Genomic DNA, 17,399 nt, shown 5'->3' on the forward strand with positions numbered 1-17,399 from the left:
ACACTTATAAGGGACAAGGACTTGAGGATCATGTAGGTCTTTTCCTCACACTAACTCTATGATCTTCTGTGTCTATGTGTGAAAATATATCCCATCTAATCCAACCGGTGAGACAATCTTTCCCTGTGTACCACATGCATATGTAAGGTACTTCCACATATTGATCCACATATTGCTTGTGGATCCACATATTGCTTATTTGGTATAATCAAGGACCCTAATTACTTACATTTTAACTGAAATCAGTGCTGAATTTTCAGAGACCAATATTTTTAAAATGTGAAGATAACACCTTGTAAAATTCAATATAAGTGAAAATCAAACAACAAGCATGTTGGAAAGGATATAAAACCTAAAATCTGTGAAACCTTAGGACAGAAAGTCATGGCCACAGGGGTCAGGACTGGAACTCCACAGGGCCAAAAATCCATCTTCTATTACTCATTAGCATTATAAATCGTTGGGGAGAAGGATAAGTATGTTGAAAGCAACTAGAAACAATGGCTTGGAGGTGTGTGGTATCACTCTTTGCAGTTCACTGTACGGTTCTAAATGTTGTTGTATCACAGTTAAATCACTAAACTGAAAAAATGAGAACTTTACAGAGCTAATACCAGAAAGCAGACTCCCTGGACAAAGAAAAGATTTTCAAAGTCGCCTAGAGGAGTTAGCCACACAATTCCATTTGAAGTTAACGGGCGTTGTATAGCTATCCCCTGGTGGGTTTTGAAAATCTCAACCAGTGTATACAACTAATGGTCTTTAAAGAATATATTCCACCCTAGCTATGGCTTAAAGGTGGTGAACAGACAACTATCCTTCCTCCCAATTATTCATTATTTTACAGTGCTCAAAAGTGTGCTAAGCTCCTTAAAATATAAATAAGAACGTGTTCTACCATGACTCAAAGGGTTTTCAATCTGATCTTTCTCCAGGAATAAGACTGCATAATTTGATTAATTATCACAAAAGCTACTAATGAATTGTAACTTCTTCAGACAGTGGGAGAAATAATGTAGACGGAATCCTTTAAAAGAAATATTAATGGCCAAATCTAGTTCATTTTACTCGCATAAGTAATTCTATTGTCTTCACTAGAACTACTCACATAAGGCAAGAAGGATTTGGCCCCATCTATCATCATTTTGATAAAACCAGACCTGCTCCTGCTCCCACTGAAATCGAGAGGAAATTCTGCCATTGACGTGGATAAGAACAGCCCCCAAGTGATTATACACATTTATAACATAGCGTACCTGTGCCAGCACAGAATCAAACTGTGCTTGTGTCAGAGGAAAAAGAAAGGTTTCAATCACTCTTCTGAATTCGCCTTTTGTGACTGTTAGGGTGTGATCAATGTCAATTGTCTGAAATGCTTTTTTAAGTTCACCTTCTTTTTCAGCTGTCTTTTTAAGTAAAATCTGCTCAATTTCTGAGGAGGACAGTGTGGAATCTGGGACAGAACGCACAGATGTAGCTGTAAAACATATCAGACAGTTACCATACACTCTTAAACCTGGCAAAATCAAATGTGGTTTTTTTTTTGCTGAGAATTCAACATAAATCAATCCATCTTCAGAGATATCACTGTAAATTAATTAACATTGGTGCGGCACTTTGAAGATCAAAAGCAATAAAAAAGTGCTAAGTATTATTTAAAAAATTCCCAACTCTTTCTTTATAACATTATAGCCAAGACCAGGGCTGGCTCCAGGCACCAGCCGAGCAAGCTCGTGCTTGGGGCGGCAGATTCTATGGGGCGGCATTCCGCCCAATCCTAGGGTGGCACGGCCGCTTTTTGTTTGTTTGTTTTGTTTGCCAATCCGGCCGCCCTGTAGAGGGCGGCAGCGTGGAGGAGGGGAGTGCCCTGCTGGGAGCGGGCTGTGCGCTCCATCTGCCCCAGCGGTGCCAGGTCTGTAGCAAGCCCAGCAGGGAAGCCTGCGTCCTTCCCTCCCCGCCAACCGGAGCGGCGTGGAGCCCTCCCAGCAGGCAGTGCAGCAGTCGGGGCCGCATGGCGAGCGCCCCGCTGAAGCCCTGGCCGCCCCTTACTATCTCTCCCCCTGCTCCCTCTCCCTCCGCCCCGCTAGCTGGGGCACGTCTGCAGTCCACACACTTAGCCCAGCAGCAGAGTCTGTCCTATCTCAGGGACTCTCTTTCTGTCCCACCATCCCCACGAACACGATACAGTTCTGCGGTGATCTGGAAGCCTACTTTCGTCGTCTCCGACTCAAGGAATATTTTCAACGCACCACTGAACAGTGCACTGACCCACAGGAACCCTCCTACCAACACTACAAGAAGAAGAACTCTGCGTGGAGTCCTCCTGACGGTCGAAATGACAGACTGGACTTCTACATAGAGTGCTTCCGCAGACGTGCACAGGCTGAAATTGTGGACAAACAACATCACTTGTCCCATAACCTCAGCCGTACAGAACGCAATGCCATCCACAGCCTCAGAAACAACTCTGACATTATCATCAAAGGGGCTGACAAAGGAGGTGCTATAGTCATAAAGAACAGGTCAGATTATGAACAGGAGGCTGCCAGGCAACTCTCCAAGACCACATTCTACAGGCCACTATCCTCTGATCCCACTGAGGAATACCAAAAGAAACTACACCATCTGCTCAAGAAATTCCCAGCTACAGTACGGGAACAAATCTACATGGACACACACACAGAACCCCGACCAGGGGTATTCTATCTGCTACCCAAGATCCATAAACTCAGAAACCCTGGATGCCCCATCATCTCAGGCTTTGGCACTCTTACAGCAGGATTATCTGGCTATTTGGACTCTCTCCTCAGACCCTACGCTACCAGCATTCCCAGCTATCTTCGAGACACCACCAACTTCCTGAGGAAACTCCAATGCATTGGTGTTCTTCCTGAAAACACCATCCTGGCCACTATGGATATAGAAGCACTTTACACCAATATTCCACATGAGGATGGACTACAAGCTGTCAGGAACAGTTTCCCTGATGAGGCCACAGCACGCCTGGTGGCTGAGCTTTGTGACTTTGTCCTCACCTACAACCACTTCAGATTTGGGGACAACTTATACCTTCAAGTCAGTGGCACTGCTATGGGTACCCGCATGGCCCCACAGTATGCCAACATTTTTATGGCTGACTTAGAACAATGTTTCCTCAGCTCTCGTCCCCTAGTGCCCCTCCTCTACTTGCGCTACATTGATGACATCTTCATCATATGGACCCACGGAAAGGAGGCCCTTGAAGAATTCCACCTGGACTTCAACAATTTCCACCCCACCATCAACCTCAGCCTGGACCAGTCCACACAAGAGAGACACTTCTTGGACACTACAGTGCAAATAAGTGACGGTCACATAAACACCACCCTATACCACCTACATGCCTCCAGCTTCCATCCAAGACACATCACACGATCCATTGTCTAAAGCCAAGCCCTAAGATACAACCAAATTTGCTCCAACCCCTCAGACAGAGACAAACACCTACAAGATCTTTATCAAGCATTCGTAAAACTACAATACCCACCTGGGGAAGTGAGGAAACAGATTGACAGAGTAAGACGGGTACCCAGAAATCACCTACTACAGGACAGGCCCAACAAGGACAATAACAGAACACCACTGGCCATCACATACAGCCCCCATCTAAAACCTCTCCAGCGCATTATCCACGATCTACAACCTATCCTGGAAAATGATCCCTCACTCTCACAGACCTTGGGAGGCAGGCCAGTCCTCGCTTACAGACAACCCCCCAACCTGAAGCAAATACTCACCAGCAACTACATACCACACCACAGAAACACCAACCCAGGAACCAATCCCTGTAGCAAACCTCATTGCCTACTCTGTCCCCATATCTACTCTGGCGACACCATCTGAGGACCCAACCACATCAGCCACACCATCAAGGGTTCATTCACCTGCACATCCACTAATGTTATATATACCATCATGTGCCAGCAATGCCGCTCTGCCATGTACATTGGCCAAACCGGACAGTCCGTCCGCAAAAGAATAAATGGACACAAATCAGACATCAGGAATGGTAACATACACAAGCCAGTAAGTGAACACTTCAATCTCCCTGGTCATTCTATTAAGATTTAAAAGTCACTATCATTGAACAAAAAAACTTCAGAAACAGACTTCAAAGAGAAACAGCAGAACTAAAATTCGTTTGAAAATTTAACACCATTAATCTGGGCTTGAATAGGGACTGGGAGTGGCTGGCTCATTACAGAAGCAGCTTTTCCTCTCCTGGAATTGACACCTCCTCATCTATTATTGGGAGTCGACTACATCCACCCTGATTGAATTGGCCCTGTCAACCCTGGTTCTCCACTTGCGAAGTAACTCCCTGCTCTCCATGTGTCAGTATATAATGCCTGCATCTGTAACTTTCACTCTATGCATCTGAAGAAGTGAGGTTTTTACCCACGAAAGCTTATGCCCAAATAAATCTGTTAGTCTTTAAGGTGCCACCAGACTCCTTGTTGTTTTTGCAGATACAGACTAACACGGCTACCCCCTGATACTTGCAGCGCAGGGAGTCCCCTTGCACCCTGGCTCTGGCCGCCCCGCAGGTTTTTTTTTTTTTTCCTGCTTTGCCGCTCCGACCGCGCCGCAGTTTGTTTGTTTTTTTGCTTTGCCATTCTGGCCGCCCCGTTTTTTTGTTTTTTTTTTTTGCTTGGGGCGGCAAAAAAGCCAGAGCTGGCCCTGGCCAAGACACTGGTTAACTTGGAAGATACTCTAAAAGAGCAGTTAAAGTTACAAAGTAAAACATATGTAAAGTAACTCACAATATATTTATCCATCCCATCCCCACTAGCACTCTACCTTCAGATTACAGCAGGGATAAAAAGACCTTGAATGTCTTTGCTTTGTATCATTTAGATGCTTTATTCAGTTATTAAACTCATTAGTAAAGTTATCTGCCAATGATGTGTCAGCACCAATTGTTTGTGTGCTGACTCCTTTGCAGATAAGCATTTTAACACGCAACAGCCTGCTTGCTGTAAAAACACCCATGGGAAAGGAGGGCTGGAGAACTGGACAGCATGGTGACAAATAGTGTAATCCCTGCTCAAGCAAATTCCCCTTGACTTCAATTAGAGCTTTGACTGAGTAAGAACTGAATAAGGACCACAGGATTTGGCCTGATATTTCTCCTGCATTTATAGGGCCAAATTCAGCCATTGATACAAATATAATACTTCCTTTGAAGACAATAGGAGCTGAGCACCCTAATCTAAAGATTGAAGTTAGTTGTGCATTTACATTTTTCCGTACTTTTGAGGAAAGTCCTGCCATCAGTTTGCACACAATATTTCAGTTGCCTTCAATGGCAGAATATGGCCCTTTATATTATTTACACTTTACTACAGTTTCTCCTCCACACATCTCCTCTGTGACAGAGTGCTAAGAACCAGCAGCTGAACTAGCACTCTGGTCACTATAAATCCAATTAGTTCCCCTGACGAGGGCCTGACTGAGGGAAGGGACGGCTAATTACTAGATCAGCCTGGACTGGGGAAGAGCTAAGGAGCGAATTTGCCCATTAACTGCAAGTGTAGAAAAGAAGCACAGGAAAGCCGTGCAAGGGAGAAGATGAGAGTGAGAGAGAGAGAAAAGCCAACCAACCAATAAGAATTGTTGCACTGGACTGTCAGAGGATGGTGGTTAATAAAACACAAATAAAGTACACAGAAGTGGTTATAGACCAGAGATGTCAGAGCCATTTATATGAGGAGACAAGAACTGAGGGCTGTGCCCTGTCACAAGTGGGGACTTGTCCAGGAGCTGCCTTATCTGTACTGACAGAGAACCTGATGGGGGAGCCAGTGCAAAGGTTCAGCAGTCTGGGCAATGGAAGAGACATTGCAATGGCTCCTAGAACAGCAGAAGGAGATACAGAAGACCCTATAGAGAAGACCCTCCAACACCTGGAGAAACAGTGAATGGTTGCTTGTCTGGCAGGCTGAGCAACAGAAAAACCTACAGAATTTTATTCGAGAGCAAGCCCATATGCAGCAGCAGCAGCAGCTAATGTGATCCTTCAGTGGGGAACAGCAACCAGACACAGGTGATAGGCGTCTGTAAGATGGGCCCTGCAAATGATCCTAACGCATTCTTGGTCAAGCTCAGGCAACCTATACGGCTGTAAAGCCAGGTCTACACTACAGACCTGTATCAGTATAACTACTTCACTCAGGGGTGTGAAAAATCCACTCCCCTGAGCAACATAGTTATACCAGCCTAACCCCCCACGTAGACAGCTCTATGTCGGTGGGAGAGCTTCTCCTGTCAACATAGCCCCTGCCTCTTGGGGAGGTGGATTAACTATGCTGATGGGAGAAGCTCTCCCATGGGGGTAGGAGCATTTTCACTTAAACACTACAGTGGCCCAGCTGCATCAGTGCAGCTGTGTCGATGAAGGGTTTTAAGTGTAGACCTGCCCTAAGTAATGAGCAAGCATGGGACTATGATATGATTAAGGCAGTCATTCTAGATCAGGTGGATTTATCCACAGAAAAGGTCACTGCAAAAGTTTTGGGTCACTAGATGGACTGGGGGGAGGTTACAAGCCCGGGCATTTGCCCAAAAACTGACAGACTGGGCTACCAGCTGGTTGAGGCCAGACACTCAGATTGCAAGTGAGATCATGGATGCAGTAATTCTAAAACAGTTCCTGCCGAGCATCCCTGAGAACTTCTGGTTATGGGTCAGGCAGCATCTGCTGGTCATCCTCGATTCTGTGGTCAAGCTCACAGAAGAGTTTGTGGAGATGGACGTTCCTAGGAAAGAGGGTTGGCAGTTTAAGGGACCAGATCTGGGGAGGAGGGTTGGAGAAACCCAATCTGGAAAGGTCACAGAGAAGAGGGAAGAACCTAGGAGGACTCCAGCTGGGACTCGGGGTATTGTCTGTTGTCAGTGTGGACACCAAGGACACATAAAAAGAGGCTGCCCTTATATAGAATGTGGGTTTTCAGAGTTCTGCAGTTGGACAGGGACTCTTGGACATGGAAGGAAAAAGAAATTATCTATGGTTTCTGTAAAGGTGGGGAGAAGGTGTCAAACGGGTCCAGTGGACACTGCCTCAGACTGTTCACTGGTAAAACAGGAATTAGTGAAGCCCACTGGATGGTCCCGGGATCAAGGCTGTGGCTTGAATGCATCCATGGGGATAAGACACTTTGCCTTATGGCTGATGCACCCCTGGAAGTGCAGGGAAAGCTTAAATGGAAACGGGCTGGGGTAGTGGACACGCTGTCCACCCCATCATAGGAGCCATGGACTGCAGCTCCTCCCACTAGGGAGGAGAAGGAATAAAACATTCGGGGAAGCAAAAGGAGAAGCTAGACTTAGAGGGGTTGGAAAACACTAGACAAAGGAACACAAGCCAGGGGGACAGTAAAGAAAAGGGAAGCCTCCTAAAGAAAGAGGCGGAGAAAGAAGAAAACACAGAATTAGCCTTGTGGAATAAGGAGAACCCGAACTTATTGACAGGGGTTGAGCAGTTATTGGAATCCCCCTCACCCGAACATCAGGAGGAGGACTCCAGGAGAGTAGCACCTCCACTAAAAGAATGGAGAACCCATGGAAGGAGAAATTTTTCCACCAGAAAAGGGGGAAAGGTGTGACAGAGTGCTGAGAACCAGCAGCTGAATCAGCACTCTGGTCACTGTAAATCTAATTAGTTCCCCAGGAGAGGGATTAAGGGGGTTTTTGCACATATCATTAACAGTAATCAGTTCTGACAAAGGGAAGTTGAGCATTGTGACGCCACTGAAATCAATGGAGCTGTGTCAATTTATGCCAGGAGTGAATTTACCCCTTAAACTAAAACTTCATGGCAAGGAAGAAGAAAAAAAGGCATGAACTGTGAATCAGAAAGCCTTAAACACCAGTAACTCTCAATGTTTAATTCTTGCAAATGAGATATTCACAACTATATTAACAATTTTTATTTCATTAAAGTGACTCATAAATCTTAGTAGGATAAAATATGTATATGCTCTTTCGGGGTAAGCATATGATAATTTCAAGTGAGTTCCTTTGGGATAACAGGATGTACATCAAATCTCTGACACTGTCAATAGTACATACCCAGCAGCTTTAAGATCAAGGGCTAGATGGTTGCCCAGAGTAGTGGGGAGAAAGACCCTGTCCCCCAAGTGCCTGTGCAACTCAATAAACCTGCATGGACTGCAGCTCTGGGAGCTGGGATGGGGAAGAAAGCAGGACCTATGCTCCTGATACCCCTTTCCCTCCCTACAAGTAAGTGGGTAGGGAGGGGATAGGACAAGAAAGGGCCATGGTTCCATCCCTCCTATGCATCAGCCAGTACAGCTGGATAGATGCATCCCGTGTGTGTGGCTGTGTGAGTGTAGGGAATGGGCAGGTGGAGTATGATGCACCCTGTAAAAGGCTGTAGCAAATTACTCCCCTAAGAGTGTGAGGGGGGAACACTGGAGATACTGTGCATCAGACAACCCTCTGAGGCACTGTGCATCTGGGCCTGGTCCACACTAACCCCCCACTTTGAACTAAGATACGCAACTTCAGCTACGTGAATAACGTAGCTGAAGTCGAAGTACCTTAGTTCGAACTTACCGCGGGTCCAGACGCGGCAGGCAGGCTCCCCCGTCGACTCCGCGTACTCCTCTCGCAGAGCAGGAGTACCGGTGTCGACGGCGAGCACTTCCGGGATCAATCCAGGATCGACTTATCGCTTCTAGACAAGACGCAATAAATCGAACCCAGAAGATCGATTGCTTACCGCCAGACTGTGTCAAACGCCACAGTCTAGGCCTAAGTGAAGGTGGCCGAGAAGGCAATGCCAGATTCAGGCTGCATTTGTCTTGTGGACAATATGGGGATTTCAGTTTAAAATCCTGCTGCTTATAAAACCTAAAAGTCGACAATCTGTACGTACATGAAGCTGATTTAATTGAGCTTTGCCTGCTTCTGCATGATGGTGCTCTGCCTGGTGTAGACTGTGGTCTTGCAGTAAATATGATTCCATGAGAGTAGGGGCGTAATCCACTGAAGTCTTCTGCACTCACCACTCTGGCCATGGTCCCTTGGGAATTTAAAAACACAATTATGACACTACTTTAGAACCTATGACACAAAAGGAAGCAATCTGACTGGTGGCAGTATCGAGAAGCATAAACGTTGACTTAATTAAAAGAGGCCCAAGTTGCTGTTGAAGATTCTGGCTGACAGAGAACCAAATCTGACCACACAGATGTGGGACTCTTTTAAACTGTTAAAGTACGTCCTATGAAGGCACTTTCAAATCTGTGTTTCAAAGCAGAAGATATAAATAGACTAAATCATGCCTTAAATAATAAATAATTAGCTATCTGAATTTTTTAAATGGCATTAAGCTATCTTGAAGGTTATGTTTATTAAAAGACTTTAAAAATAAAAACATTTGCTTGTTTCTTTTTAGCTCTTTTCTAGACCATCCCCACTAATTGTCCAGACTGTACAGAAGCAATTTTTGGCTGGTATCCTGCCTCTATAGCCATCAATAAAAGAAAAATTAGCCCCAAGCAAAACATTGCTTCTTTCTTCACCCTTCAGGTGGAAAATATCTTTCCTCTGCATTTGCTCCAAGGCCTAACGTCACCACCTGAGCAACCAAATGTCTGAGACACTTTCAGCAGCTGCCATGAAATCTCCACTCCTTTAAACTGTAGATAAGTAGGGTCTAGTTCCCAGGAGGTCATGGAGCTCAATAAACACACCCCTAAACTGCAAGATCTATTTTGCCACAAATACTAGCAGGCAATTAAAGTACTTGGAGAAAACAAATGTGAACCCACTTGAGGATTGCCAACTTTGGTTGGACAAATTCCTGGAGATTTCATCACATGACATAATCTTTAATTCATGGAGACTCCAGGACAATCCTGGATGGCTGGCAACCCTAACCCACTCATATTTCTGTCTCAGGCACCATCAAGACATACCTCTGGCTTGTGGGATGTGATGATAAAAAGAGTATGACAGCTATCTATAGTCTGCCCAAGACAGAGGGAAATTTGTGTACTCAGCAACACTGCTCTGCCCTTTTGCCTTGTTACCAAAGATATATATCAATCAATTTGCTAGCAAATGGACTGTTCAAACAACAGTGGCAGAAATAACTATGTGCTGCTATCTAGGTTCAGACAAAGAAGTAGTAACTATTGGCACAATCCTGTTCCCAGCTAAGTCAACTTCATAACTGTCGAATCAGTGCCAGAAGATGTGAAAATAGGAAATATTAACCCTCTGAAAATGGTGGAATCGCTAAAGTAAAGTGATGGTGCAGATCTATTGATAGAATGAACACCTGAAGAGCAAGCTGAAAAACTTCTTAAAACTATAGCCTTAGGGAAAACGGAAGTTACTTGTGAGCTGCCTCTATTCCTGATAGAAGCCAGAGGGGCTATGTATGGAGTACCAATAAGATTCTCTGTGGATGACAGTAAGAAGAATATAGATTAAGATAAACTATTGTTTGTTAAACAGCTACTTATAGAAGAGAGGGAGAAAACTAGCCATCCATGGTGGTAGGCATATCACTTAAAAGTGGGACACTTCTGGATAAGATCCAAATAGGGTATCAATTCTTTCTGGGTTAAACCATATATTCCCTGTTCTGCCACCCTCCTGTGAGTGCTATAATTGTCAAAGGTTTGGACACGTGGCAGTCATTTGTAAGGGAACAATGAGATGCAGTAAATGTGGAGGAAATCACTCACATGAGAACTGTGTAGAAGGAACAGAATCTAAATGCAGCAATTGTGGGGGGAAAGCATAGTGCAACATATAAATGACATGCAGCAGCAGAACGAGCTACAGAAATACAAAATATTAAAATAATTCAAAAAACATCATATATGGAGGCTATCAGAAGGTACCCACTGCAGAAAATAGAAAAATATTCAAGATGTACGGGGGCAGCAGAACATATCTCTGGCCAGGGAGGAGAATATGAGAAGAATGGGAGGTGATGTATTACTTGTAGATAAAGAGAAGTTTTGTGCTCATTACAGAAATAATTGACAGCAGCATGCAGATGCGGGGGGGGAAATAAAAGGATTAAAATCATAGCTAAAACAGCAGAAAAATATCTAAAAATAGACAACCTCTTGATACCTTGAACCTCTTTATAGACTGCATTCATGTGATTTTACATGAAGGAATAATACAGTTTAAATAACACGGTCGTAACTATTCTTAGCTGGAATGTGCATAGTTTAATAATGCAGGGACAGGAATTTAAGAAAGCCATAATTGAAATGGGAAAAAAGCCTGATATGTATGTATGCAAGAAACATGGCTAATAAGTAAATTTGAGTCAATTTACAAGGATCTGATCTCTAGAGGGATCGAGAGGCTACCACTGAAGGGGGGGTTCTGTATATTTACAAATGAGGGACTCAGTTACATAGAAATGAATGTGCAGAAACTAAATTTTGAATATAATGCTATTGAGATTCCCATGCGGAACAAAAATTCTTATATACAGATTTATAATGTTTATAATCCATGTAAAATTAGTTTTTTTAGAATTAGAAAAACTAGTTAATAATGTCAAAAACCCAATCATAATTTACAGAGTTTATTAGTCATAATGAGCTATAGAGAAGTAAGAAAACTGACCTAAATGTTAAATGCGCAGAACAATTTAGTGGTTTGCATAACCTGGTAATATTGAATACAGGAGCACCTACTAGATTTAATTCAGTGAATGGATCCTTTTCTGTTTTGGATTTGTTAATTGCAACAAATAATATAGCCAATAAATGCAACTGGAAATTCATAAAGACGACAGAATGGGAAGTGATCACTTCCCTATGCTTATTGAATACCAAGGCCGAGGAAATGTCGAAAACACAGAAAGAGTTCCTAGATGGAATTTTCAAAAAGCTGACTGGGGCCTTTTCAAGATTGAATGTGATGAATATTTATGTAGTAACTGTACAAGTGACAACCTAGGAGAGTTCTACAACAACGTAATAAAAGGAATTACAACAGACGCTGATCTGGCCATCTACAAAACATCAAATTGCCCCTGACTTAGAAATCCAGTTCCCTGGTGGAATGAAGTTTGCAAATTAGCAATTAAGGAAACAAATAAGGCTTACAAGCAAGCAAAAACACACAATGAATAGTAAAGACTTAACAAATTATAAATAAATTGTAAGGCAGTGGCACAAAGGATTGTCAAAAAGGAAAAAAAAGAAAGTTGGAGACATTTCTGTGGGAAATTGAACAAAGATTTAAAGCTTTCAAAAATAGATAAGTAAATTCAAAGAATGAATGGAATTTGAAGTAAAAGTAAATGTATACCTGGTCTTATTGTTAAATTGAGGTCCCAAGCTTAGGAAAGGAAGGCAGACATTTTAGCAAAAGAATTCCAAAAGGTCAGTAATGATACAAATCAAAACAATGAGTTTCATGAGAAAAAAGGAGATTTATTGAGGAAAACTATGAACTATTAAATGGCTGGAGAGAATATACTGATGATGTGCTAACCAAAAAATGTAGTGTGCAGGAGCGTATTGCAGTCATTAGAAAAATGAAAAATACAGCTCCAGGCAAAGATAATATAAGTAATGAAATGTTTCGACACTTATCAGAGGGAGTCCAAAGATTCTAGTGAGGTTATATAACGGTATATGGGAGAAAGGACTGCTACAAATAGAATGGAAACAAGCATTGGTGATACCAATTAGGAAACCAAGCAAGGTAGTGGAATACTTGGAGAAAAATGATATTATAACTGAGGTACAAAGTGGTTTCAGAAAAGAAAAGTGCACAGTTGACCATAGAGTGAGACTAGAAATGGAGGTACAAAAAAGCATAAGGACTAAAATCTTCATGATAACAGTCTTCGGGGAAAGTGAAAGAGCATATGATATGCTATGAAGGGAAGGCCTCCTATACAAACTAGCCAAAATTGCAATAAACAGGAGACTTTTTAGTGGATAAGGGATTTTTTAAGGGACTACAGGTCAAAGTGGGAACAAATTTATCAAATACGTACAAGCTTACAAATGGAACTCCACAAAGAAGTTTTATTCCCTCTACTTTGTTTTCCATTATGATAAATGACCTCCCGGAAAGTGTACAGATGGGAATAGGTATTTCCCTTTTCACAGATGATTGTGCTATATGGACTAAGCACAAAAGTCTTAAAGTAGTCATGGAAAAGACAAATGAGGCACTGTAGAGAATTTCCAAGTGGGGAAATGAGTGGGGATTTAAATTCTCTCTTGCAAAAACTAAGGGTATTTCTACTCTGCAATTAAACACCCACAGGTGACCCATGTCAGCTGACTCAGGCTCGCAGGGCTCAGGTTATATGGCTATAAAATTGCAGTGTAGACATCTGGACTTGGGCTGGAGCCCAAACTCTGGGATCCTGCAAGGAGGGGAAGATCTCAGAGCCTAGGCTCCAGTCCAAGTCCAAACATGTACACTGCACTTTCACAGCCCCGCAGCCCGAGCTCCACAAGCCCAAGTCAGCCGACATGGGCCAGCTGCGGGTGTTTAACTACAGTGTAGACATACCCTATGGGAATGGGTTTCACAAGAAAGAAAATTAGGGATGACTGGACTTATTTCTTTATGGTGAAAAAATTTAGATAGTTCAAAAGTTTGTTCCTAGAAGTAGTGTGCGATAATAAAATTCACTTGGGAAGGTCACATAGGTAGTATACAAAAGTGGAAACGTAGGATGAATGTACTTAAAAGTGTAGTTGGAAACAAATGGGGTGCAGATAGAAGGTATCGATGACAATGTATAGAGCATTGATACAGTTTTAGATTACAGATACCAAGCTTTGGAATCAGCCTCAAATGCAGGCCCAAGCTCAGTGACTGGCATGTGGTACAATGATAACAACAACAGTGTGTGCTCTGCAAATAGCCACTGGAGAAGCACCTATAAATCGAAGGATGAAACTATTAGAGCTAACATTTTGGGCAAAGGTAAAAGGGAATCATGAAAACAGAAGTTCACAACAGATTTATAAGGATTTCCGGGAGTTTAGTAGACAAAATTATATGGATTGTCACAGACTTTCTCATATTATCAGGGTCAAAAAATGAGTAAAGGAGATATATTAAAAAGAAAAATTGAGAGAACTAAACATTTTTAGTCATGGGAAAGCAAACTACAGCTTGGCAGTGATTCCCCCATTTGCAGATTTGGAACTGTGTGAAAAAACTGAGGGAAGGAAAAAAAATAAATTATGACTAGTGCTGTCAAGTGATTAAAAAAATGAATCGTGATTAATCGCACTGTTAAATAATAATAGAATACAGTACCATTTATTTAAATATTTTGGATGTTTTCTACATTTTCAAATATATTGATTTCAATTACAAACAGAATACAAAATGTACAGTGCTCACTTTATATTTATTTTTTATTACAAATATTTGCACTGTAAAAAAACAAAGAAATTGTATTTTTCAATTCACCTAATACAAGTACTGTAGTGCAATCTCTTTATCATGAAAGTTGAACTTACACATGTAGAATTCTGTACAAAAAAACCTGCATTCAAAAACAAAACAATATGAAATTTTAGAACATGCAAGTCCACTCAGTCCTACTTCTTGTTCAGCCAATCGCTCAAACAAACAAGTTTGTTTATATTTGCAGGAGATAATGCAGCCTGCTTCTTGTTTACAATGTCACCTGAAAGTGAGAACAGACTGGCACTGTTGTAGCCAGCATCGCAAGATATTTAAGTGCCAGATGCTCTAAAGATTCCTATTCATACTTAGAGCATTATCTCCTGTAAATGTAAACAAACTTGTTTGTCTTAGCAATTGGCTGAACAAGAAGTAGGACTGAGTGGACTTGTAGGCGCTGAAGTTTTATATTGTTTTTTGAGTGCAGTTCTATCACAAACAAAAATCTACATTTGTAAGTTGCACTTTCACGACAGAGATTGCACTACCGTACTTGTATGAGGTGAATTGAAAAATACTATTTTTGTTTATCATTTTTACAGTGCAAATATTTGTCATAAAAATAATATACAATTTGATTTCAATTACAACACAGAATACAATACATATGAAAATGTAGAAAAACATCCAAAATATTTAATACATTTCAATTGGTATTCTATTGTTTAACAGTACTATTAAAACTGCAATTAATCACGATTAATTTTTTTAATTGCGATTAATTTTTTGAGTTAATTGCGTGAGTTACCTGCAATTAATCAACAGCCCGAATTATGACCAAAGACATTTCTGAATTTATTTAGAAAAATGGGGACAGCTTTGTCAGTCTATACAGATGGGTCAAAACATGACAGCACAGGTAGATGGGAACAGCATTGTATATTCCTAGGAATTCAGAAATCTAAAAGGCTATTGAATTACGTGACTGTTCTGATGGCTGAACTAATGGGGATAATATTGGCACTAACCTGGATTTGAGATGTACGTCTGGCTGCAGTTGTAATTTTATCTGCTTCCTTGTCTGGCATTAGGATAATTAGAACAGGGACTTTGGAAAGCATAATCAGTGAAATAATGTTCCTAACTACAGAAATAATGCAAACAGGTATCTGCGTAACAATAGCATGAATTCTGGCACATACTGGAGTACCTGGAAATGAAATGGATGATAAAGCAGCAAAACAAGCTTGAAAAAATACCATTAACTTGATAAGAATTTTAAAGTGTGGTCACAACGGAGCTTGCGAAGGAATGGCAAGAACTATGGACCAAGGAAATAAAAGAACCAAGGTCTTATAAAGTATGCTCAAAAATCAAAGATAATACTATACTCCACAGTCATGCTAGAAAAATTGAAGTAGTCATTTATAGAGTGTGTTAACAGTTCATTATACCATAAATGATAAGTTAAACTTATTAAAAAGACATAAAGATGGGCTGTGTAATGTGTGCCAAACCAAAGAAGCTGTTGATCATGTTCTATGCCATTGTGGACAATATTCTATGGAAAGAAAGTTTCTTTACGAACAGCGGAGTTGGCTTGGAATCAAAGATTTTTCCCTAAAGGGACTGGTGAGAATGTCAGAAAAATGGAAGAGTGCAAAAAAAAAAAAGCCTGGCTGTGTTTCTTTCAGGATGCTAGACTGAGTGAAAGGATATTTTTAAAAAACACTTGGCTAAAATTAATCAAGAAAGCGGCAATCATAGCCTCACGTGATGAGGCTGCTGCACCAAAAAACAAACAAAGACAAAGAACAGAGTGGGATCAGAAATCAGTTAATCTTGTAATTAGACTTAACTGATGGACAAAATAATGAGCGGATGGGCTATACTGTCCATCACTCCCTTTAGGGTCCTCAAAAAGAGACTTTGAAAGGAAATTTGATAGACGAACAGATTGAGGTTACCACGATGCTGGTTGACTGAAAGTTTAGAAAAGGGAAAGGAGCAAGCTTCACCATCATGGCTGCCACCCCCACTGTCTCCTAGGACCCCAGATCTTCTCTATCCTAATCCTAAAAGATATCCTGACCAGACTGGGTTAGAAAGAGGGACCCAGATAACACTGCCATCTCCACTGGCTCCAGATGAATCCCAGGTATCGCCTGGGATGTGAGACTTAATGTGTTCCCCTCACCCGCTATGTTTCCTTTCCCTTCCCCACCTTATTTCTTCTCTTTCCTATTTCTCTCCTCTTTCCTTCCGTCTGATAAGAGTTTGGCTTAGCCAGCCAAGACTATACATTTTGCAGCACTGCTGTAAGCCTGTGACCAGGAAGAGGCAGCAAAAAGCATAGCCCTAGACAGCCTGATGGTGGCACAAGTTTGTTAGGTAGGGTTACCATTCATCCAGATTCCCCCGGACATGTCCGGCTTTTTGAGCTAAAAATAGCGTCCGGGGGGAATTTGTAAATGTCCAGACTTCCCCCCCCCCCATGCAGAGCGTGCGCGGCTAACAGGGCAGCCGGCCGGATGGTGACACTTACATGGGGGTCCGACAGCCAGAGAGATCCCCTCCTCCGCTTCCTCTCCCTGCATTCGCAGATCACCTCTGGCAGTCTGGAGCTCCTCCTCCCTGGCACGCTGTTCTGAGCGGCAGGGTAAGGGGGCCAAGGGGTCGGAGAAGGGGCAGGGAGGTGCTGGAGGGGGCAGTCAAGAGACGGGGGGGTCGGGAGTTATGGGGGGGCTTTTTGAAGGTAGTGTGGATAAGGTTTTGGGCAGTCAGGGTACAGGTAGGGGGTAGGGTCCTGGGGGCCTGTTAGGGTGGGAGGGGTCTCAGGAGGAGGCAGTTAGGGGACAAGGAACAGGGAGGCTTAGGTAGGGGGTGGGGTTCTGGAGGGCAGTTAGGAGCAGGGGTCCCAGAAGGGGGCAGTCAGGGGACAAGGAGCGGGGGGGGTTGGGAGTTCGGGG

The 17,399-nt window shown here is 42.5% G+C and overlaps 1 protein-coding gene across 2 annotated transcripts in view; it reads right to left on the minus strand.

Moving 5' to 3' along the window:
- The window catches only part of EFCAB6 (EF-hand calcium binding domain 6), a 160,473-nt gene that overhangs the window by 138,705 nt on the left and 4,369 nt on the right, over positions 1 to 17,399 (minus strand). For both annotated transcript variants that reach the window (XM_065569748.1, XM_065569759.1), the window contains 2 exons: positions 8,939 to 9,085; positions 1,257 to 1,477 (listed from right to left, as the gene is read on the minus strand). In XM_065569748.1, the coding sequence (XP_065425820.1) occupies positions 1,257 to 1,477; positions 8,939 to 9,080 (363 nt within the window). In that variant the 5' untranslated portion in view covers positions 9,081 to 9,085. The remainder of the gene's footprint in view (positions 1 to 1,256; positions 1,478 to 8,938; positions 9,086 to 17,399) is intronic.

This window comes from Chrysemys picta, chromosome 1, assembly GCF_011386835.1.
Source record: "Chrysemys picta bellii isolate R12L10 chromosome 1, ASM1138683v2, whole genome shotgun sequence".
NCBI classification, from domain to species: Eukaryota; Metazoa; Chordata; order Testudines; family Emydidae; genus Chrysemys; species Chrysemys picta.